Genomic DNA, 23,847 nt, shown 5'->3' on the forward strand with positions numbered 1-23,847 from the left:
CCCTAGAAAGCAAAAGCACTTTACTCCATGTCCTATCCCACGTATGTGTTATCCAGAATGTGACCAATGTGAGAACTGACAGGCACTGGATCAGAAAAAGAAGTTTTAAATTTTAAAAGTGTTTAGACATTGACTCAAATCCTTGTGATTAGTAAGTGTTTCCACTAGGGAGAGATGTTCTGGAGGTGTATACAGATACAAATATGCAGGTCATACATGTGGGATAGCTTTGAGGAATCTTTACTAATCCTCAGAAGAGTCATTCATAAAAATATTGATTCTTCCATTCAACAAATACTTCTACAAATGTGACCACACCTAAACCAAATAATCAAACAAGAAAATACAATTGAAGAGGAGTTCTGGAACAATAAAATAAGCTTATGTAAAACAGTGAAAAAGTGATTTACCACTGGGAAAATGTGACAGGGCTGTGTCAGAGGTGCCCACACAATCACCTTGTCTTAGAAGTCCAGGAGAAAAAGTGAATTGCAGACAAAAAAATGCAATGTTCTTACTACCTAAGATCAACCAAGGGCAAATGTTTGAACAGTAGAGTAGCCTACTGCAGGCCTGCTATGGCCTTCTGATAACAGATGCTGTCTCATACAGACAGTATAGTATAACCTTAATTTTTTTCTCTCACTTGTGAGATACTGATTCTTCAATATCAAAATACTTCTGCTTTTCTTCTACGTGTAATTCTTTGCTGTTACAATATCACACAGCAAAGTTCATTTACTACAGTGTGTTCAAAGAGTAGGTGATCATAAGAAGTCCAAGAAGAAAGGAAGCTCCAGCTGAACATATTTTTATGAAGTAAAGAGAGTTTAAAATAAATAGCTGCCTACAGGATTTGCAAATACAAAAGCTCAGCTGATTCTTCTTCAGCTTGCTCAGCCCCAATGGCAAGTAAAATTCATATTTTTGAGTGCAGAGGGAGAGACCATCTAGATCAAACAGTGCCTAGAGAAATATAAATGTCCATACTTTCCCCATTATAATTGGAAAATAATATTCAGTACCTTTTAAAAACAATTAAGCTTATAATAAACAACTGGTAACTCTGTTGGTCTGTATTTTCTCAAGAGAGCAATTGTTAGATTCCTCAAGCACATCATTTAACGTGTATTTGGATTTGCACATCAGCTTTGGTACAAAAGGGATCTCTCTTGAAAAACAAGAATTTCAGTTGCCAAAAGAAGTGATGGATGGAAACAAACCTGAGAAAGAGTTTGTAACAAAGCTTTAGTTTGGGTCAGGAGGAAATATTTTTACTATTTTGCCTACCAGTAACACAACTGTTAAAATTTTGAGACGTATTATTACAGCTTGATGGCTCTGCCAGAGGATTTACACCATATCTTGAACATATATCTTTTTCTTGCTTAATTCTAGTTTGACATACATTTTCTAGCTATTTGCAAATTTAAAGGACTTAAGATGTTGCCTTGCAAGAACAACATTAAAATGCTCCCAAAAGCAGATGTCAAGCATTTGGCAGTTTAACTAAAATGGAAGAAAACATGCAGCTGCATACAAATACACAGTATACAGATGCTGCATAAAGTTTTCTTCCTTTTGACTCCCTGATCACTAACCAGAATCAGATATTTGTAATTGTTTTAGTGGAGAAAATGCCAAATTACACATGCTTGATACACTTCAGAATTGATACCCTTGTACTTAAGCATGATAGGAATAATGCTGCCTCTCTTGGTCCTACAGCAAATCTAGGGTTTTGATTTCTCAGTAAACATCTGAAAAAAAAAAGTAACTTGGGACTTGCTGCCTCATATAATTTTAACAAAAACTAATTTAGGCATTAAAACTTCTGTTACTAGTCTCCTGAAAGTTCATTCCCAGGATTAAATTATTAGGGCATAAAGACAATTGTGTTATTCATAAGCCCAGATAAAAATCTGTAGACCACAAATATGTTTAATCTAATTTTTATGACCCCTTTTCCCAAATAAATCAATCATGTTAAAGTTAAATTCAGCACAGGGATTTAAGCTCTCCACAGGGAGACAGTGGAGATTGCAGACATAAGTCAAATATGAAGAAGAAAGCTGAGATAAAGGAGGGTTTATACTGGATTACTTCAAAGCCCCGAGACATGGCTGAAAGTGTTAAGATAATATATAATGAGCACTGATTCCAGACAAAACAATTAAAAGCCTCTTTTACCAAACATTCAACTCTAAGTAAAAAAACTCACAACTTCTATAACTACTTCTATAACTGCACAGACTTTCTGTTATATCAAAAATCTTCTAAAGATTTGCAGCAAAAAAATCATCCTTAAAACCAGCCTTTAAAAAGCAAGGCTGTAGTTGTACTGATAAGTATCCAACTAAGAGTAAATTTACAGGGTAGTTGTAGCAGCAGCATATCAAATCTTCAATTTGAATTTGATCTTCCTGTTCAGTGAGCTCATTCAAAAAAATACAGGTGACAAGTTATGCTCAATTAAAAAAATGTTGTATTACATACCCTCTGAATAAGAAGTATCTGAGTATCACACTAAGGGTCATTAGGGCAATTCTGAGGATCTTCTAGTACAAGGTGTACTACTGTGTGAAGACATCTGCTACACAAACCATTTAATTGCTGAAAATGTGGCCTGAGAGTACAAGGCAAAAGAAATTGACAAACAAATGAGCTGATGCTTCTTGTGAGGCAGAAGCTATAACTCATATTGAAGCTTGTAGTTATCTTCTCCAACTACAGCATAAGTGCTGTTGAAGAGGAACAACTGAGCTTGGCAAATTAAGGACTACAACTAGTTAAAAGTTTACACTGGCATTTTTCCAACAATAATGTCTCTTCTTCAGAGGAAATACCAAGTTTTGAAGAAAATTTTCTCATCCAAAACTCCCAGAAGTCTCTTTCCTACCATTTTTTTCTGAAAATCTCCCTTGGGTTTACCACCAGATTCAATGAAGACAAGAGGAGATCTTTTTTCTAACTGAGTTTTCAACTGGATATGGCTGTTATGGGTAAAACTTAATCGAGCCAAATTTAATAATAAAAAATAGATTTTTATTTTGTGACCGAGATTCAGTCCGAGATAGCCACAATCAAATCAAAAGGTCAGTGCCGAGCCTGGTTGCTGGTGCTGGGTGAGACACAGGTCTGACCTCTACAGCATAGGGTCTCCTATGTTCACACCGACTGTCCGAGCAGTTTTTATACAGTTTATTCTGCCTGAGGCAGAGTTCATTTTCTTCCTTTCAGGGTCCAACATATTCATGTAGTATCGTTTCTCCACGAGCTGAACAAAACCATGTCCTGGGGAGCGATATATGTCCATGATTGAGTTACTGGAATCCGGCATTGATATGTGTCTCTACGATGGCACCAGCTATCTCAGTCATAGATATTTATCAAGTATTCATCGCTTGGGAGTTCGGCGGATCATCTTGGGGAACAACCCATCTCCAGGCTATTCACTCATTTGCAAATGAGGTCCTCCTCCCTCTTGTCAGCAATGGCTTCCACACACTGTGAAGCCATCTCCCGACTCTGGCTTGTGTGCTTAAAATCTTTATAAGAATATTTCTCACCAGCATAACATATTATATATATATATTTATTTTTATACAAACTAATTATCCAAGATACACATAACATGGCTATTTAGAAAGCTGAGCAGAAGACAATCAATCAATACAGTGATTTATTTATTTATTCAGTGATTATTACTCTGGTTGCTTTGAGCAACCAGAGTAATAATCACTGAATAAATAGGTGCAGAATGGTACTGTATTGTTATAAAATTAAATAAAATAAATGTATATTTTCTCCTTTTCTGTCCTTCCCCATTCCTAGGAAAAAGCAGTCAAGGGAGGAATTCACAATATAGAAGTATTAATTACAGCTGCAAACACATAAGAAGGTATTATTTACCACAGACATACAGTAAAATGTAAAGAACATTTATGCTAGGCTAACAATGTGGTATTACCCCTACACTCTGAACTTCCTGGCACTGAGCCTTCACATTGCAGATACTGTGAAAAATACTTTTTTTCTTTGGCTAGTGTCATATGTAAAATACACGCATCTGTAAGCTGGTATCTGCATATATGTGAAATATTGCCTAAGTGCAAGAATTTAAAAACCATGTGTCAGAGTGCTAAATCATGATAGTTTAAATTTTAAAAAATATACTAATTTCTGCCTTCTTTTCTTGGAGGTCAAGTTTTGAAACTTTTGCTTGAAAGCTAGAAGGTGATTGTAATTCTGCTTTTGTTTTGTTGGTGTTGCAGGCACTTTGCCTATTCCCATAATATGAAGCATTGCAAAGAACAGACTTAGCACTGAACTTTGAAACCCATCTCTGGGATCTCTGGAGATCTCTGTTTCTTGGCGGTCCTATGTTCTCAATGCAACGGAATTGTAAATATTAGCCACTGTATTGCCTAAATCAGCCAGAGGAAGTGCCTAGTGCTAGAAGAGGATGACTGCAAATCTAGCCTCTAAGAGTAATAAAGTGTTTGTTATTGATTATCACTTTTATGAGCTTGTTTCTGGAACAAGCTACAACAAGGTCTCATCATGTTTACATGGGGTCCTAGTCATAAAAGACATGCTTAAATCCTTTCCTTTGTCACTAGTAATATGCATTCACCTCAAGTGAGGCTTCAGTTACCATCTGATAGTGTGGGGTGTGTTAGCAAATCCCATCCTATTAAGTTCCATTTTGCTTCAGTTAATATTTGATTAACTATATACACATATATATATATATGCAAGGAATGGCCTCAAGTTACACCTATTTTAGCTAAATTTCAGGGTACCTTTGGGGGTGAAATTCTACACCAAAGTGTTATGAATGAAAAATGATCCAGCCAAATTAAAAAAATAAAAATAATTTATTTTAGCAATAGAGATCTAACTTAGCCAGCCACGAGGAAAAGGACAGTGCCGAGCCCGGGATCGGCGCTGGGTGCAAGACACAGAGATCAGCCTCAGCAGAGGTTTCACTCTATGCTCCCACACCACCATCCTGGTACAAGCGATTTTTATAGGGAAAATTTTGCCTGAAGCCAGGATTTCGGCATTCAGTCTTTTGTTTCATTCAAAGTCCCATAAATTGATGAGATTTCCTTCTAGGTGGCAAGGCAGAACAATTTGAAGTCCGGTGTCGTTGAAACTCTTGATGAAATTTACGGGAACAGAGTATTCACATGTATCGGCCCGGGGGGATGTTCCTGATGTCCATCTCGGGTCGTTCACGCGATGATCAGCGCCTGGGTGTCTCCATATCGCCTCAGATAAGGCCCATCTCCTGGCGAGCCACATCCCCTTGCTTATAAATCAGGTTTCAACACACACTTAGTTTTGCCTGAGAAGGGGGGCTTCTAATGGCAAAGGGTACATTCTAACAACTATTTAATATTATATATATATCATGCAAAAAAAAAAAGGCGCGAATTATACCTGTTACATATAACAAAAGGAAAGATATGAACTCTAATTTTTTTGCACCTGGAGTAAAACCTCTGCTTTCTGAAATGTGGAGCAAAAGGACAGTAGTACTTGTTTCTTCCCTGCTCTGCTCTTTGGCTGTGTTATGTCACAGAAGTTACTCCTTATGCAAGTGGAAGTAGCTGCGAACCAGCAGGTACAGAGAACAGTGCCGAGTGTATATGTCCTGCAGGAAGTCCAGGTGTGGAGCTGCCCTTTCTTGAGTTACTTCAAGGGAGAGGTAATTCTTGACGTGTAAATAGCATAAATATCAGTGTAGTAAAGAACTGTACTTGCATGAACATAGGTACACAGGGAATCTACAGACTTAGGCAGCATCTAAGCAGTGATTTTAGGGATCATCTTTGCATCTCTGATGCTGTGCTGAGAAACTAACAGCTGCAGACCTCTCGGCACCCAATTGATTTTGGCTTCCTTAATGTGGCCGCTTTGCACGTGGCTGCTCATGGGTGTTAGCCTCACTCCTCTGCCGACAGCCACGCCAAGCCAAGCCAAGCCGTCCCGGAGAGAGGTAAAATATTCTTGTTCCAGGAGCTGCAACTTCTAGCCTTGTAACTTAAGCTCAAAGCCGCCGAGGTACAGGGAGGAAAGCCAAGCCATGCAGGGCTCTAGGGATGGCGGCGCTCTCCTGGCCTGAAGATCCCCCATCCCGCTCCTAAGCAGACCAGCCTTCCCAACGAGGCAGTCAGGGTGCCGCGGTGAGATGGCGCCAGGTAGCAGGTCAGAGGAGGAGCTGGTGTCGCCGCCTCAGGATGAGGGGCAGCAAGGCACGGCTAGGCTGCCCCGTACGTCCCCCCGCCCCAAGCCGGGAGCAGTGCCACGCGCCTCTTCCCCGCCTCCTCTACAGCCTTGATCGAGACGCTAGAGGCTTCTCACGGCGGGAGGGAGCGCAGGAAATAAAAACAAGTGTGTGCGGCGCTGGGGGAGGGGGATCCTTGCTCCGGCTCCCCGGCCGAGCCGCCTTGTCCGGTCGCGGAGCTGGGAAAACGAGGTAAACTTTGTCGGCCGTCGTGATCGCGCCCAGCGGCGCGGGGCTTTGTTCCAGGTCGGGCGGAGGAGATTCGGCGGCGGAGAGGGGAGGGAGGCCCCTCGGCGGGCCGCGGGGCCGCCGCTGTGGGGATTGAGGAGATGCGGGGCCCCCACAGTCGCCGCTACCGGGCGCCCGGGCTCCGCGCGCTCGTCCCGGAGCGTCTTAGGGCGGGAAGAGCGCAGTTCCCGATGGTGGGGCCGGGCGGGGGTTCGGGCAGTCTGAGGGATTGAGAGCACCGTCCACTGGGACAGTGTTCGGTAGTTGGTATTACCGGGAGGGTATAGGGGGTGGAGCGCCGCCGCAGGGAAGGCAGAATGGCGCCTGGGCTGAGGGCCGTGCCGTCCGCAGGCAGGCTCCGGGCGAGGGGGCGGGAAGGGCGCTCCCGTATCTTTGTAGTCACGCTAGCTCTCTCCATGCTGGGCAACTTAGTGCCCAGGCACTCGCTTCTGTTTTAGAAAGTTACTTCAACCTGTGGGTTTGTCAGGCAGAGAGACCCCCTGGTCTGGGGTGCATCCGCCAGCGGGGAGGCCCCCCTCCCCCGCTTAGCTCGTCCTCCACAGACGGCCCTTGCTGAGGCTGCCTTGGCCCTCCCTCAGCACATCTGCTGTTATGTGTTATAAATGGTGTTGTCTTTGGTACCCATCCAGATCTCTCCCGATGTCCAGCTTTTCTGAACTGTCGGCAGTGTCTTGCCATCACTGGCTAAAACTTCCAGCTGCTTGAAGCTTTCTGGTCTCTTTTTTAGATAAATAATCCTTACTGAGGATCGAGATTTAGGATCTTTGCATGTCTTCTGACAAACGTCCAGGTCTTAAACAGCTTTTGGCATTGGTGCTGGCCAATAGTGCAGGCTAGATGGCTCAGGCTCCACAGCTGTGATCCTCCGTGTTGGGTGGTCTCCTGAATGTTAAGGAGTTGCACCTTAAGCGAGAGTCCCATTTCCCATAATCAGAACTACAGTATTTTCTGTAACTTGAATTTTTTATTTTGGGATTCTACTTATATGTTTAACAGCATGGGCCTCTCTCCTCTCCTCGTTTCTCCTCACCTGGTGGTAGTCATTACATTTGTAATTGCAGTGTGTACTTTCTACGAGGTATTAAATAAAACAGTAGCAAAAGAATAAGGGCTTTGGGACCATTTTGTATGATATTTGATAGGAAATTTCTGTATGCTGCTCAACTTCGATTACAGATGTCTTAAGCTGGCTAATTTTTTAAAGAAACAACTACAGTTAGTCTAGGCTAAGCAGGACTTTTGCTTAAACAAATGAGATTTTTGATGAGGTTGAAGCTGTGAAAGAGAACCTCTGAGTTTTTGAAAGTAGTGGGTTTTTCTTCCTACATAGGCAGAATTGGCTTTTTTTTTTGTGTAACTAAATCAATTGCTTCTAATAACTCATGTTTATTGGAAGGTTTAATTAGTCATGTAATTTTTTGGAAGTACATGTGCTCATGAATCAGTGCTGCATTACCAAGAGTTTTCTGTGATTTAAGTTAAAACATTCTATTTCAGTTTAGACTGTGCATGTGCCCCTGGGAATGATTATTTAGAGAAGGCAGTGGCCACAAGTAGTTTAATCCGTGTTCTGCAATCTCTGATTTAATCCAAAGAACCTTTCTGCAGGTTGCACTTTGTTTTACTAAAACAGCTGTGATATTTTCAGATATCATCACCATTGGCATTACCTTCTTTAGCCTGCTCTTGTTTTCTTGTCATTCAGAAAATATTTATATCTCAAACACAGAACTCAAAACAGGGGTCTTTGTCTTTTTCTCTCTGGGCTGCTTGGAGGGAGGCATGTGAGTCCATTCATTCCTCAAGGTTATCTGCCTCTGACTATAACCTCTATAGCTAGCAGATCGGAAGATAGCACTGAGATAGAGATGTAATAATGCATAATATTGGAAAAATGCAGCAATTTCTTTTGCATTAGAAAAAGCTCATGGGGAGTCTCTTAATCTCTTTTGTCTGACTTCCCTTCTCTGGAAGTGACCATAATGACAGAGAATGAGTTGGTATTCTTGAGAAATGGGTGGCACTTATTTGGATAAAACCTTTTTAGTATTACTACCTATGTGTCTCCTAAATATACTCTTTAACAAAAAGAGAGATGGTAACTAAAATAGAGTAGTTCTGAAATTGCAGAACAGGTATAATGAAGGAGAACCAATATAAGGAAATTATTTTAGAAGTCAGTAAAAATGCAATAGAAACCTAATAATTGGCTAGCATTTAATTTTAGGGCTTGCAGTTCCATATTATTCCTGGTGAGAATTTCTACTTGTGTTTTTCTGGCTGCCAGTTGAAGAATGGGATTATCAACTAATTTGCATTTTGGAAGTATCTTGGCTCAAATACAGGACTGAAAATAATCAGAAGTTACCATGTCATAATGAGAGTCTATGTATTGGCTACACACTTGACCTACTGCTGAAGAGTCTCTTGGAAAATATCTCTTGATGGAGACTCTCCATCTGTGAAGGAAGATGTGTGATAGGAGAGGTGGGAGACAGGGAGTGAACGATTCAGCTTTTTTTTTTTTTTCTATCTTCTTTGAGTTTTCTTTTGGTTGGGCTGGGTTTTAGATATTTTGTTCTGTTGTTTCTCCTGGTCTTAGTACCTTTGTGGGTGGAAGGTGAGAAGCAAACCACTTGACTGGATAGCCCCTCTGAAAGTTAAGTTTGGTTCCTGCTTGGTTATTTCTTACACAGCAGGCCTGTAACAGGGATTCGTATATAAGTATTTGCAGGTGTTTGGCAGCAAATTATTTTAGCGAGGGGTAGGGAAAGCAAGCATCTGGGAGATGTCAAAGCTATAAAAGGTTTTGGCAGGCCAGCATCCCCAAAGCCTGCCATTTGATGATGAATAAAAACTGAATTTCAGAGAAACAGCCTGCAATATATTATTTTACACCTAGGGATAGAGCAGGCTGCTGTTTCTGATAAAAGATGTACAATATCAACAATTTGTTAAAAATTACATTTCAATTGCAAACATGGCAGGAAGGTCCACCAGGTAAACAAAACCTAGCACATATTTTCAGAAAATCAGATGTTCCCAGAAGTACACTGTTGTAGATGTCGGCGAACCCAATGGGAAGAATGATGATGTCTGACTTATTTCAGAAGGCTGAATGATTTCTTTATTATAATTATGTTATGATACATTAATATACTATATAAAAGAGGATACTAAAAACTACATGCTACTCTCTCTAACTATCCTTTCTAACTCCCAACTCGTGACCCTGTTCTCCAGAGTCCAGACACAGGTGGATCCGATTGGCCATCAGGCCCAAACAATCCACTGTGATCCAACCAGGCATTCGCTCTAGGTAAACAATCTCCAAACACATTCCACAAGAGAAAAACAAGGAGCAGAAATAGAAATTGTTTTCTCTTTCACTTCTCTCTGTGCACCTTTATGAAAAATCCTGAGAGAGAGAGAAATGTGCTTGCCACAGTACACAATTCCCACAAAGATATTCTTTATGGCTACTCTTTCAGGACACTGACTTTAGAAAAGTATCCTGTAACAAATCACTATCATCCTGAGGTAGGTCTGAAGTTTTCTTATATTTATGGTAGTGTGAGGGAGTCTGCAGTGATAATAGTAATACACTTAATCCATGTGAGTGTATTACCCTCACCCTTTTTCCCACTTGATTTGGTCATCTTCTGTACTGATGTATTTCACAATGTAACTGCTTTTGAAGTTGCTATTTTTTTCACAACTTAAAAATATAACTGGATTTGCATACTCAGGATTTGTTAACTTCTGCTACTATCTAATTATCCTGCAGGTACAGATCTGTGTGATAACAGAATTGAGATAATTAATTGCTTGAGGAATAAGGTGGCAGATTGATGTGCAACAATCTAATGGACAGATGTGTTGATGCAGCCTGCTTTCAGTGTACATCCACTGAAAAGGATCTGAGGAAATTAAGCAGCCTCGGAGACAGAGGAAGGGAAGATGATGTTATACCTTTGTAGTTCCGTGAGCTGCGCAGACACTCTCTTAGCTTTGGGGATGGCAGAAAGAGGATGTGAATCCATTTAAGAATATATTTATTTGTGATTTGGGGAATAAGAAAAAGAATGGTGGTGTTTGGAGAGCAGTCTATTAGGTTTTATATGTTCAGGAGAAACCTCTAGAGCTTAGCTTTTTAACTTTCGGTCTTGCATTAATTTACTGAAAAAAACAAAACTTAGGTAATGGTATCTTTTAAGCCTTAACCACAAAATAAACAAAAGCAGAGTAGAGGGCATCTTTTTTCCTCTCCATTTGGTCAAAACTATATGCTTGCAGACGGACTGAAAAGGTGATTGTCGACATCTGATTTTACTTTCAATTAAAATGCTTTATGTATTATGGTTTTTCTTGAAGGATAATTTTCGTTGGGGAAACGATGGAATCCTGTGATGTGAGTTTGAGCTCTTTTCAGTACAAGGAAGAATGTAGACCATATACAAAATTTTCAATGTACTGTACTACCTTGTGTACTTTGCATACAGTAAGTTTGTAGTTATTTCTCAGTTTCTCAGTTTATATGCTTTGTAAGCACATTATCATTGATCAGTAGAAGAACTGTATTTACAGCTGTCTTTTAGTTGAAGTAAAATGGGTGGCCTTCCTTTTTCCATAGGTCTTTCTGTACTTGTTCTTTTTCTGCAGCTAGTACTACTAAAATTCTTTTGAGGAGATAAGGTAAAAAGAAATCACTAGTATCTAATTTAACGAGGGATATTTATATTTGTGTAATATTGCCTTTTTGGATACCAGAGTCTCTGCTGAAATATTTTCTCTGTCAGTGTTTCTTTGTGCCATATAAAGCATGTTGCACCTTTTATCTTTTGGCAGACAAAAACATCAGATTTTTGCAAGTCTTCTTGGTAGCCAAAATAGGAATTTTTATGTCCTAATCATCTTTATTAATCTCAGTTAGTGCATTATGGGGTCTTTTTTTGTGCACTCAGGTTTCCATATCACTTGGTTTAGTGATTCAGCAAGTTGCTGCAGTTGAAAGTGACCCAGAGAACACTTTGATCTGGCTTGCCACCTGTTCTCTGGAGAGGATGAGGAGGGCCCAGAGAGCTGTGTTCTGCATTCTGCACCATCTTTAATGCTGCTGGTCAGTGCCAGGATGCTGCTGTTGCTTCTTGTCCTTGCATTAGTGGCTACATCCTCCTTCTCCAGTCCTCTGGCAGCAGTAGTGTTAGTAGCTCAATCCTCTGATATACTGAGGTTTTTTTGGGTTTCAGGGCTGTGGCTGTGTTTGTTGTGGTTAGCAGAGATAGCTTGCTGCTTTTAGACAGATACGTTGGTAGTTTAGCAACATAGGGGGAATTGAGGGCAGCCCACTGTGAAGAAGGGGAGTAAAATTGGTGTTGGAATCTGAGACTAGACCATTGTGGTAAATAATCCACTATTCAGAGAGCCAATAAAAGACAGATACCACAGCACTGTGTTTGGGGTGCTCATCTGTAATCTGGAAGAAAAGGTGAGAAGGAGCTTGAAGGTAAGCCTTCCACATCAGAGGACAGTGCACTGGCTTAGAGGTCTTCCAGTATGCCTCTTAGTATGCTGTACATGCAGATTTATCTCCTTCCTGCTTCAGTGCTTTAGTATGAAGAGCAATTCCTGTAACAGGAGAGACTGAGATGTGCTCAGGTCAGGCATTCCTGACTGTTTTATACCAACCACAAATTAGTGGATTACTCCATTAGAGATTTCTTCCAGAGCTGGATGGTTTGTAATGCCTAGCTTTAGCCGTGTTAGGTTCTGTACCACATTGTGAGCATCCTTGTTTTCTGCCTCTCATGGATCTAGTAGAAAGGGAGACATGATGTGTGTTCCACAGTCTGGTGTGACTTTTACCATAATTGTAAATGAGTTAGTAATGGAAATACAGCTTTTGTGCATGCAAGCTTCTGATGAATGGATGGTAGTGACTTGTAACAGGATACTTTCTAGCAGTGTCCTGGAAATAGCAGCTATAAAGGATATCTTTGTGGGTATTGTGTACTTCTGGGAACATCTTAATTTCTGAAAATATGTGCTAGGTTTAGTTTACCTGGTGCACTTTCCTGTCATGTTTGCAATTGAAATGTAGTTTTTAACAAATTGTTGATATTGTATGTCTGCCAGGTTACAGGTGATTTGCTCTTTTTAAATTTATTATATATACATGAAGAAACTTTAGCTGCCTGGATTTTGGTAACAAACTGTTCCCTCTGGCTTTGATGAATGTGTGGTTACCTGATTATAGTTAATAAACACATACACTGTTGTAGTGGTCAAGAAATGAGAACCTAGGTCTATGATTTAATTAATTGCTGTTGATTTTAGTATGTAATCAATTTAATTTGTGCTTGAAAAACATCTGAAAACACTTCATTTAAGAACACAAAATATTTCACTAAGTTAGAAATAAGTAATTCCTGAGGCATGCTATCTTTTTTTTTCAGTCATTCAATTATTCTTGCAGTTATCAGCCACACTCAGTCTTTAGGACTGTTTTTATCTTCAGTTGAGATGGATTTGATTTGGAAGATGAAAAGTCAATTACAACCTATTACTGCAGGTTCTGGGAAATCTGGCATTTCCAGTGGCAAATTCAATAGGTTAGAGTGTTAAAGATCAAACTCTGGGGGGGAAATGTAGGGGATGTTTTAGTAGTAGACTGGATTTTAAGTAATGAATGTTTTGATTAGTAGATTTCAGTTGAACCACTGAGATTGTTATTGGCCTATTTCCTGAAATTTTTCTGTCTGTTCTCTATTGGGGCTCTGGTCTAGCCTCAGTATTGGATTTTTTTTTTTTTTTTGGATCTGTAAGGTTATAAGCATCTAAAAAAAGCCCTGCTATAGCTGCTCTTGCTGTTTGAGTATGGTTTGTTGAAATAAAACTGGCTTTCAAATATCAGCAGTATGCATATTTTAGAAGTTCATCTTCAATCCATAAGTAAAATGTAGCACATAAATATGGGCAAGTCTTACATACTTTCTTTATGACTGTGGAAACAAATGACTGAAAATTCTGTGCTTTTTGTAACTTTGCAGGTATTCTCTTTCAGCAAGTATTCAGCAGTGGCCTTGATTCCAGCTGTTCTGTGTTATTTTGAGGGCTTTTTTTGTTATGCAATATTTTATGGATGCTAATATTCTTTTTGTCTAATTTCTTTCTCTCTTATATACTGTGGTTACATAAAATATTTTGGTGCTGCCCTGCTGCTCCTTTGCCTGCTTACCTTCCAAAAGTATATTTAAATGTGTAAGCTTGAACGTTATGTTAAGATTTGTCTGTCTATATTAAATTATGTATGTGTTTCAAGACATTTAATGATAGGGCAGAGGAGGAAATAGTTTTACTTCTGGCTTGACACTTCCATAGAGTTCTTGCCTTTTGCAGCTTAAAAATTCTGCCTTTCCAGTCTAAAATTTTGCTTTGACTTCTGTACTGCTGTCTGGAATGTGCTTAATTTGTGATATTTTCTTCCCCCTCCCCCCACCCCCAGCCTTGATAAGCCCTGGACTTTTCTCCAAGGAGTAGCTTTGCTGAAGCACAATAGTTTTATTGTTAGCATTGATAAAGTGCATAATGAGATATATAGCTCCATCTAGGAAATGAACCTGTAGAGGAGTTACGCCAGAAGCTACTTAAAACTCCATTCCCCAGGAAGTGCAAGAGTAGCATGTCAAAATCTTTCAGCTTTTGTGGGGAGTATTCTTTTGTTTAATACCTGCTCTGTCTGTTGTGTAAAGATAATTTGAAGAAAACAAATTTTAAAAAATTGCAATTTTAACTTTTTAATTCTATGTCATTGAGACACTTTGACTGTTCCCTGTGTGTATACATGCTGTTACTCTATTTTATTTTGAAATGCAGATGCTCATTCTGCCCTGAAAAGAGAATGTTGTCTTTGTATGTTAGGATAATAAAGTGTATTAACAAGCTGTATTACTGAAAGCTGGAGACTACTGAATGAGGCACTCCTGCTTTCATTATGGCAGGAGATGATATACCACTTTACCAAGAAAGAGGATATGGGGGCTAATTGGGAAAGAGTGGCTGTGTTCAGCTGTGACATCTTGAATCTGCAAGTATAGAACAGTACTTCTGCGGAAAACCAGGACTGAAACATTGATTCTCAGTCTAGTTTAAGACTATAGATTCAAAATGGTCAATGATCATGTGGTGCAAGATCATGTGTTGCTAGAAGGAACTAATAAATAATCAGAAAAATCTTTGAGAATTGTTTTCTAATGGCTGGTGCTCATTTGTGAAGAAGGCAGCCCCTAGTTGAATTAACACTTCATATAAAAGATCCAGTTGTCCTGGTTAGTGCCTTTGGCTGTGTGCTTTTAAGTGATACTATGTCCCCTGCAGGTGTAAGATTTTGTGAAAACACAGTTGTTCTGCTTAATGCAGAAAATGAGGTTAGGCTGAGCTGGACTGAAATGTGAGTAAAGCCATATTGGTTTGCGTGGCCTGATTTTTGGTAGTGGGCGGTCACAGAGGTGGCTTCTGTGAGAAGCTGCTAGAAGTTACCACCATGTCCAGCAGAGACAATCTCTGATGGGTCTGAAGATGGACATATTGCTGGCCAAAGCTGGGCCAATTAGAAATTATGGTAATGCCTCTGTGATAACATATTCAAGAAGAAAATCAAAACAAAGTGGGGGCACAGTGTTTTTCTATCCAGAGAAGAGGAGGAGGTAAGAACATGTGAGGGAAAGAACATGGTGATGCCAAGGTCAGTGATGAAGGAGGGGAAGGAGGTGCTCCAGGCACTGGAGCCAAGATGCGTCTGCAGGCCATGGTGATTGATGACCATAGTGAAGCAGCTGTGCCCCTGCAGTCCATGGGGATCCAAGGGGGATGCAGAGATCCCTAGCCCGTGGGGGAGGCGCTCATGCTGGAGCGGGTGGATGTTTGGAGGAAGCTGCAATCCAGTGGGAGACCCGATGGAGAGAGGGGGTCCCTGCTTCCAGGCTGGAGCAGCCTGTCCTTGGAGGACTGCACCCTGTGGAAGACTGACCCATGCTGCAGCAGTTTTGGGAGGAATGTTTGTCTGTGAGAGGGACTCATGTTGCAGTGGTTTTGGGAATACGGCTGCTCATGAGATTGGAATCACACTGGAGAAGTTAATGCAGAGCTGTGTCCCATGGGAAGGAACTCCACAGTCTCACAGGGGTAGGACTTCTCTCCCTGAGCAGTGGAAGAAGATCTGGGGTGGCGAACTGACCAAAACCTCTGCCCCCTGTCTCCGTGCACTGTGGGTGGGAAGGAGGGAGGCACTGGGGAAAAAAAGTGGTTTTAAGGGCTTATTTTACTTTTCATTATCCTCCTCTGATTTTGTTAATAATAAATTTACTTTGCACCTCTAAGTTGAGCCTGTTTTGCCCTTGGAGTGTCTTCTTGCGGTCCTTAGCTCATGAACCCAGAGGGTGAGTGAGTGACTTTCATGGGTGCCTGGCTTTTGGCCAATGTCAAACCATGACAGCATTCTGGGTAATCATTCTAATTTCAAAGACTTTAACTTTTTGCTCTAGGAGGGACTAGAGGGATATAGTATGTGTGGATGGGAGATGGTGAACATTCCTGAAGGAGATTAATTTTGAGGGGACTTAGACGCTTTGATCTTTTCCATCTGCAAGTTGGCTTGTTTTAGCTTGCCAATATAGGGATAGCAAATTCCCGCCTTCCTTTTATGTTTGGAAAATTGATTATAGCCCACTCATGACTCTGTAATTGGGAAGAGATTGTTCATTCTTGCCTGCTGGAAGACATTTCTCTGTCTGCTGACACGGAGTTCCAGACTAGATAGAGGGAATGCAAGAAGAATGTAGATGGGAAGCAGGGCTGCACAACTCCTAAACTACAACTCTTGAAGAAATTGACGCTAACTGTCCAGAGCAACATCATGCATTCTGTAGGATGAGGGAAGTTGCTCAGTAGCACTCCGAGCCACCTCTGTAGTATTTGGTTACTGTGTAGAAACTTTAGTGAGTTTAGGAAAATTATATTTATTGACAATTATATGACAATTATATATATATGTATATAATGTATTATATATTATATATTATATATTTTATATATAATATACATTATATATTATATATATTATATATGACAATTATATTGAAAATTGTGGGTAGAAGGGATCATATACATAGACAAGGGGCTGGTGATAGCAAAATTTATGCTCTGCTTCTCAACCAAATATCATAAAGATGGTTAAGCTTGTTCTCTGTTGAACTTGTATTGGCCTGCCTCCTCTCAAGTTGTTCTTTTACAAGTCAAGATTTTCCAAAAGAATGAGTGAGGATTTTCTTTGCATTGTATTTTCTCAGAATTCTGCTTGGGTGCTTATCCTGCAAATAATATAGCACTCATCAGGTTACAGAGAGATTTAATCCCTTACCTCTTCCCCACCCCAGAAGACATTTTCCAAAGATTTTTATGTGCGCATGTGTAATTTGGAATGTTTGGTCTCTCTGAGGGTATTTATTTCTTATTAAGATAAAAACTAGCAGCACATGAGTCAGAGTCCTGGCATAAGCTTACAGATTTTTTTAGTGGAATTTCCCCCAGTGTTGCTTCTACATTTAAAAATTTTAGGAGTTTGCTTTGGATTGGGATCATGCTTTGATTATTTTAAGATCTCACAGAATTTTGTTCAGAAATGTGTTTGACCAAGGCCATGTTCTAGGATTAATAAATGTAGTCTGTCCAGCTTTGATTAGATGATTTACCTTGATGCTTTTGTAGTTTGTGGCTCATTCTAGGTGCATTGGAGTCCTAAGGAAAGAATATTAAGCACTCTTCTCACCCACCTCACAAAGTTCTTTTAAAAAGAAACCAGGGGCAGTTGAAACCTCCTGAACTCACAGTGACTGTCACCTGCTGGTAGCTGGGCCTCAGCTAACAGGAGATTGTGTATTTGGGGTTAAATTTGAGTAAACTGAATAAAGCATGGGGGTTTTTTGTGTGTTTGAGAGACCTTGGGTGATAAAGTAGTGTTAAAAAAAAAAATAAAGAATTGACAATTCTGCCATCTGCTACCATTTTTCAGGAGCAGTAAGTGGTTTGTAGTAATTGAATTGCTTTCTTAACAAATGTCTCTTTAAAAAAAGAAGCTGATGACTAAAGCAAGTTGAGTGAGTCAAAGAACATAAACTGTGCAATACCTGTAAAAATGATTTTTTTTTTTTTTTGAGGACTGTGTTAGATATTGGCACTTATTATAGGAGGACCTTTGGGGGACCTTGGAGGATAATTTTTTGTTGCTGTCTCTGTGGAAGTATTTGCTTCTAGATTTAGATAGGTCAGTCAGTGATGAAGAGGAGATCTTAGCATAGGTCATGATGCGAGTAAGCATTGCAGTAGATTATAAGCTATACAAGTTTATGCTGACTGGAATGCTTGGAAATGATTGCATGAGTTGGACAACTATGAGTCTAAATTCGAGGTCATCTGATTCTGCTAGAAATTTTCACTTAGATGACCTTGTAGGATTACCTTGCTTTTCTGAGACTGAGCTTACTGGAACATTGAATCTCAGTTCAGGCAGCCTGATGTTTGGAGGATGCTTCACATAAACCAAGAAGTCTATAAGGGGTTCTCTCCTTTTCACAAAGCACATTCAGTCACAGAGAGAGAGTTAAACACAGGCATCCTTCAAGAGGCACAGTAATAGAAAGATAATAAATTTTCTGCAAAGTGTTACTATGACAAGACATATTATTTAGTCTGAAGACATCTATCTGTACTCACAGTACCTGCAAACAATAAGAGCAAAAAGGGCATCTATATTTTGCAGTACAGGAATTAGACAATTAACAGATTGTGTATATGTGCATGTTTTGCATGGAAAAGATTAATTTATCATGGTTGAGTGAATAGAATACAGCAGTTCAGGTTACAAAATTGCAGAATTTGTTTTGGCTTAACTTTAAAAGAATTTTATCAATTATTCTAAGAAAAATACTTCATCCTTTATTTGCTTGAAAATGTTATTTCTTTGTTAAAAATTTCTCCACTGGTATTGATGTGTTACTACCTGTTCTATCAGCAGTAAATTTTGATTTCCAGAGTTCAAGCTGCTATCATATATAAATACAGTATGGAGGACATGGAGAAACGTTGGAGTCTTGGGTTTGCATGGTGATTGTCATGTGTTAGGTTGTTCGAGGTGGTGAAAGAATAACTGGAAAGCAAAAAGGTGGACAATCAGTTGCAGGTAGGGGAAGGTGACAGTTGCAGTCAGTGTAATAACAGGCTGTGAATTGAACTTAAACTGAACTGAACATTGGTTTGAACAGCTGTCTGGCATGTTGCTTTCTTTTACACATTTCCCCCTGTGCTGCCCCCCTTCCTTCTGCCCCCTGTAAAAAAATTCAGACCTAGTGGGATCTGATACAGTCTGAAATAAAATGTTGCCTTCATCTCTGCTAATAATATTGGGCAGCTTTTTCAGATAGTTTGGTAAATATTTTTATTTCTCACTTAACTGTTTTTTTGATGTACAGAGGAGAAATGGATATACTTAGACCATAACTATGTGGCTCTGTAGGTGTTAAGTGCTATTTAAAAATTGTTTTAGTGAGGGGAAAAACGTTTCTAATTCTAGTGAAGTACTTTTTGGAATTTGCCCTGTCAGTTAGTAATATTTCACTAATTGAAGCAACCCTTTATTTAAAACAGGCTCACAACAATTCATGTGGAGAATTGGCTCGTGGGCAAACTGAAGTATGTTCCTTCATCAGTGATTCAACATATATTTTATATGCTGATGTTTCTGAAGTAATGCTTTTAACTTGGAAGAATATAGTCACACCTGTGCATTCCTTGTGGTTTCTCTACTGCTGAGGGTTGCAGCTTGTAAAAACTTTTACTGCCTTACAATCTTGTGTGTAGTGAAAATTAACAAACAAAACAAGCATGTAGTCACTAGGCTCTCTTTGGCTGCTAGTATCAGGTTTGTTTGGCAACATTAAGGCATTATAAATATTTGCTGAAAGAACATTATGAAGAGGCAGGTCTCTCTTTTCCCCTTTCTCTTCTGTACACTCTTGCTTGGGAGAACAGTGTGTATTCTGACTGTAGTTTGCTCAATATCCTTATATGTGTTTATAGGAAAGTGAGTTATTGTTTGGAAATTCTGCTATTGCTGTAAGGGAAAGGACAGGGCCTATGTTGATATATACTGACAGTTGAAAAATTTTACAAATTTTCCTGCTCTAAACTGCATTATATGAAGAAAGTCACGTAATTCTAAAAGGTCAACATACAAATCTTGAATAGCTAACTGTACACTTGCAGATGGTGTTTTCCCAATACTGCAGAATCCCTTCTTGTCCTGAGTTGCTTAGTTTTGTCAAATGGCTTGCTGCTTGTTAAGAAGTCTACTTTGCCAGATAAAAATATTTTGAAATAGTAAAACCTCTAACCACCCAAAAACCTCTGGCTTTTTGGGTGAAATCTGTGGAGTGATGAAGACCTGCTAATACTTTTGGCTGGACTGAGACTTGGTAGCTTTTTTTTTGAAATATTACCTCTTCATTAATAGAAGATTGCAGACACAACTCCGGTTTTGAGAAAACAGTATTTGTGTTTTCCCTTCACAACATTTATAAAAATACCAGCCTGCAGACCTGCTTTGTCAACAGACCTGCAAACAAACATGTCCAGGCAATAAAGATGCTTCAGAAGTTTTAGTTGATTTTAACAGCAATATTGATACACTACATGATATACTCTGTAATAATGAAAATGTTACCAAAATAATTGGATGTCAAAACTAACTAAGCCTTTTAAATAAGCATTCTATGGTCTCACATGCTTTTTGTTGTTAATTTCCACGAAATTTCAGATTTGGGCAAGTGTATCATGGGACTATTACTCTTGTAAATCGCTGTGATTTAGAAAATGACTTTATTTGTAGACTCTATTACAGAAGTTCTTTTCCATTTTTTTTTCCTGTGGGACAGAAGGAGTAGTAACTGCTCTGATAATGAATGAAACCCTCTAAAAGTACAAAAAAAATTTAACCTATGATAAATTAGAAATTATGAAGGCTTTAAAGGAAACTTGTTTTCTGAGAAAAGAGTAAAAAAGCAGAATACTTTTCCAGTGTGCCAATATGAAAGTACCCTTGGTGCTACAGATGTGAATGGAAACTGAAGATCCCTGATGAAGTGATACTGATGAGATTGGAGAGTATTTGATAAGAATAAGGGTTTGTGGAGCTTTGTTGTTGGTAGAAGGAAGGAGTTGGTGTTTCAAGTGGATTCTTTGGGCCTTAGAAAAGGATCATGAAAATCAAGTTAAGCATGTGTCTTGGTGAGTTTTTCTTTACTTGCTGTAATAAGACATCCTGATTTTAGTGCCAGAGAAATAACTAGGATAGCTATTTAGAAATTTAAAGTGTAGTTTTTTCAGCCAAAAGAAAAGAACAGGTTAGTTGAGTTAAGCAACAGTTGCATTTTTTGTAATTTTCTTGACGTAATAGTTTAACTATTTGTCCTTGGGTGAGTGTCCAAGTTAATCAGCTACAGAGCAGGTGCTGTATAATAACTCCATAAATGTCTCTTGTGTTTGATTTCCATTTCCATAAGAGCTTTAGGTCTTGTAGCTGAATGTGATCCTTGTACTTATGCCATTTTACATTATTCTGGTTCATTCATATGGTAGAGGAGAGGAATTAAAGTTCCAAGCCTCAGGCCAGTAGCAACAAATCTTTTCTTGGTTGGATGAGAACATAGAGTGGTCCCAGTTGGCTGCAGCCTGCATTCTTCAGTGACCTGAATTGATAAAATTTGTCAAGGCGGCTATTTTCTTGTACTCTTGCTAGAGGTAAACATTTGAACAGGAATAGCTAACTGAAAAGGTAGAGACCATTTGGACAGGCAGGCAAGGGTGTTATCCCATCTCCAGCCTGTGACTGGTGACTGTGAAAGCGATTATTAATAAGGTGGGATTAAGGTTAACTTAATTAAAATTCTTTTATGTATAAAAATCTGAGGTTCAGCAGAAGTAAATATAATTATGGTTATTAGCTTTCTATTAATGCATTATTTTACCATAACATTGTACACTTTGCTGCTAAATATTTAACATTTGCTCTCTCAAATAGAGGTAAGGTTGAAACTGACATGGCAAGTGCTTTCCCTTTTTGTATGGCAAAGTATGAGCATCTTGTGCTCAGCATGTCTGCCAAAGCCTGAACAACCTGCTTTCCATTGTACTGATTGAGGTACCAGAGTGTAAAGGCTGTTTAGAGCTGGAAGCAGTGTGCAGATTGGAAGAGGAGCCTTATTTTGCTGTTTGTCACAGTATGTGACAATGTGTCTGTTACCATCAGGCGAACACTGATTCCTCCTTAGCATTTTTAAAAATCATTGTGCATCCTGAGAATGTTGTAATACAAATGATAGTTTTAACTAGTAAGTTTTGACACTAGTGCTTGCTGTTTTTTGTTTGCTTGGGTTTTTTTTTTTGTGTGTCATTCATGTTCTTCAGTAAAAATACAAACCTACCTAGTGCCTGCACTCTCTCAAAGTTTCCTTTGATTTGTTTAGGTGGTGAGTGCGGGTTCTGTATATTGTCTGTGGTTAGTAGTCATTAGGGAATATGATCAAGGCTTTAATCCAGAATACTGCTTTAACAAGAAACACTCGTATTCAGTGGTCAGTGCCACCAATCTTGTATTATCAAAAATAAAAAAAGCCCAGAATGTATGCAGAATCCACAGTTCCAAGTAGAGTGTTTTTCATCAGCTTGTGTTTTCAAAGACCATACAGGAACACCAGGAAAAATACAAAATAAATGACTAACCACAAGGTGTCTGCTCTCCAATGAAAGTAAAGAATTTGCGTCCCAGAGCAGGATTACTGAGTAAACATTTCTGATTTTCGGAGTGACACTTATCCTACAAAATTTTTGTAGACGTCTGTGTAATACTAGTTAGATTCTGTTTCCTGAAAATGGATGATTATAACTTGATGGAAAAAATTGTCAAAGCTTCAGTAAAAGAGCAGGAAGAAGTGAAACTAGATGTTATGAAGGAAATTAAGCTTTACCCAGAAGTGCACAATGGAGATTTTAATTTTCCACATGAGATTCTCTCCTGCCTCCTAAATTACTGAATAAAAAAATTTGTAAGCAAAAATTTGGAGTCCTTGGGTTTAATGAAATGCAAAAAATGTTTCTATTTTAAGTTGTTATATAAAATATGTTCATTTAGATTACTGTTTGGAATGGTCAAAAATAAAAATAAAAAGAGGAAATAGATAAGGAAATAATTCTAGGCATACACATGGAGTGTTGTTTTCAGTATGAGTTACTATCATTAGTGCCGATGGTAATCTGTATGGGATTGCTTAACTAGAGCTGCTTACACACTGAAACAGGAGTGTTTGGAATACCATTGCTTCTGACCTATAGGAATAAATTGAAGTACCTGCTTTGGTGTGGAGAGTGAAGATGTTTTGGCCACAGATGCTGGTGTGCACTCTGTTCTTTGCTTAGTGTAACTCCAGCCTTTCAAAGTGTAACAGCCAGGTAGACTTCATGCAGTCACTAATACTGTCTTTGTCAGTAGGTCTTATGAGCCATGCTGATAGAGTTGGTTAAAATGAAGTCGGTAAATAAGGATATGTGTGGGGAGAGGAGGGAACTGAACTGAGATTGCCATTTCTTCATCCTGCTGAATACCTTTAATGAGATCTTCCTGCAGACTTGGAAAGCTTGTTATCTTCTGCTTTTAAAGAGTTAATGGTCTGACTGATGACCTCCTTGATAAATGCACTTTCAGTGTTTATGCTTCCTTAGTACAGCAGCTGCTGAATGCACATATATATGCAGTGTGCAGCTGTCAACTTCCTTACCTCTGTGTACTTCTATCCGGGTTGCTGATTTTTTTTCTGGAGGGTAGTGGGTACAAAAGATAAACCTGTAAGCTATCACTTCTGTGATGTACACATTACCTGCTTGAAAGTGCTACATTGAATATGTATTTGTGTAGCACACTTGCCTCAAGCAGGATTGTTAGGGTAGGAGAGAAAACTCAAGCTGTGATTCTAAATTAAATGGGTAAAAATATTCACTGCATTAGTATCAGTAATATTTCGACAACTTAGTGACTGATTTAGTGACATACATCTTCAGTCCTCTCAGCTGCTTTTCTTCTGACCAGTGTTCTGACACATAGCTGCTTCTGTCTGTCTTTTCTCTAGTGCAGGTCTGACTTCGTTTGCTTTCTCTCCTTTCTCTGCAGAATTTGATAAATTTCCTGGTTTTTTCTTGTT

General features: G+C 39.2%; 1 protein-coding gene across 1 annotated transcript in view; it reads left to right on the forward strand.

Moving 5' to 3' along the window:
- Nucleotides 1-6,175: 6,175 nt before the first annotated feature.
- LOC137479720 (tensin-3-like) overlaps nucleotides 6,176-23,847 on the forward strand; it is a 111,394-nt gene continuing 93,722 nt past the window's right edge. Inside the window, exon 1 of the mRNA XM_068200222.1 lies at nucleotides 6,176-6,487. Within this exon, the coding sequence (XP_068056323.1) occupies nucleotides 6,249-6,487 (239 nt within the window). The 5' untranslated portion in view covers nucleotides 6,176-6,248. The remainder of the gene's footprint in view (nucleotides 6,488-23,847) is intronic.

This window comes from Anomalospiza imberbis, chromosome 1, assembly GCF_031753505.1.
Source record: "Anomalospiza imberbis isolate Cuckoo-Finch-1a 21T00152 chromosome 1, ASM3175350v1, whole genome shotgun sequence".
Classification (NCBI taxonomy): Eukaryota; Metazoa; Chordata; class Aves; order Passeriformes; family Viduidae; genus Anomalospiza; species Anomalospiza imberbis.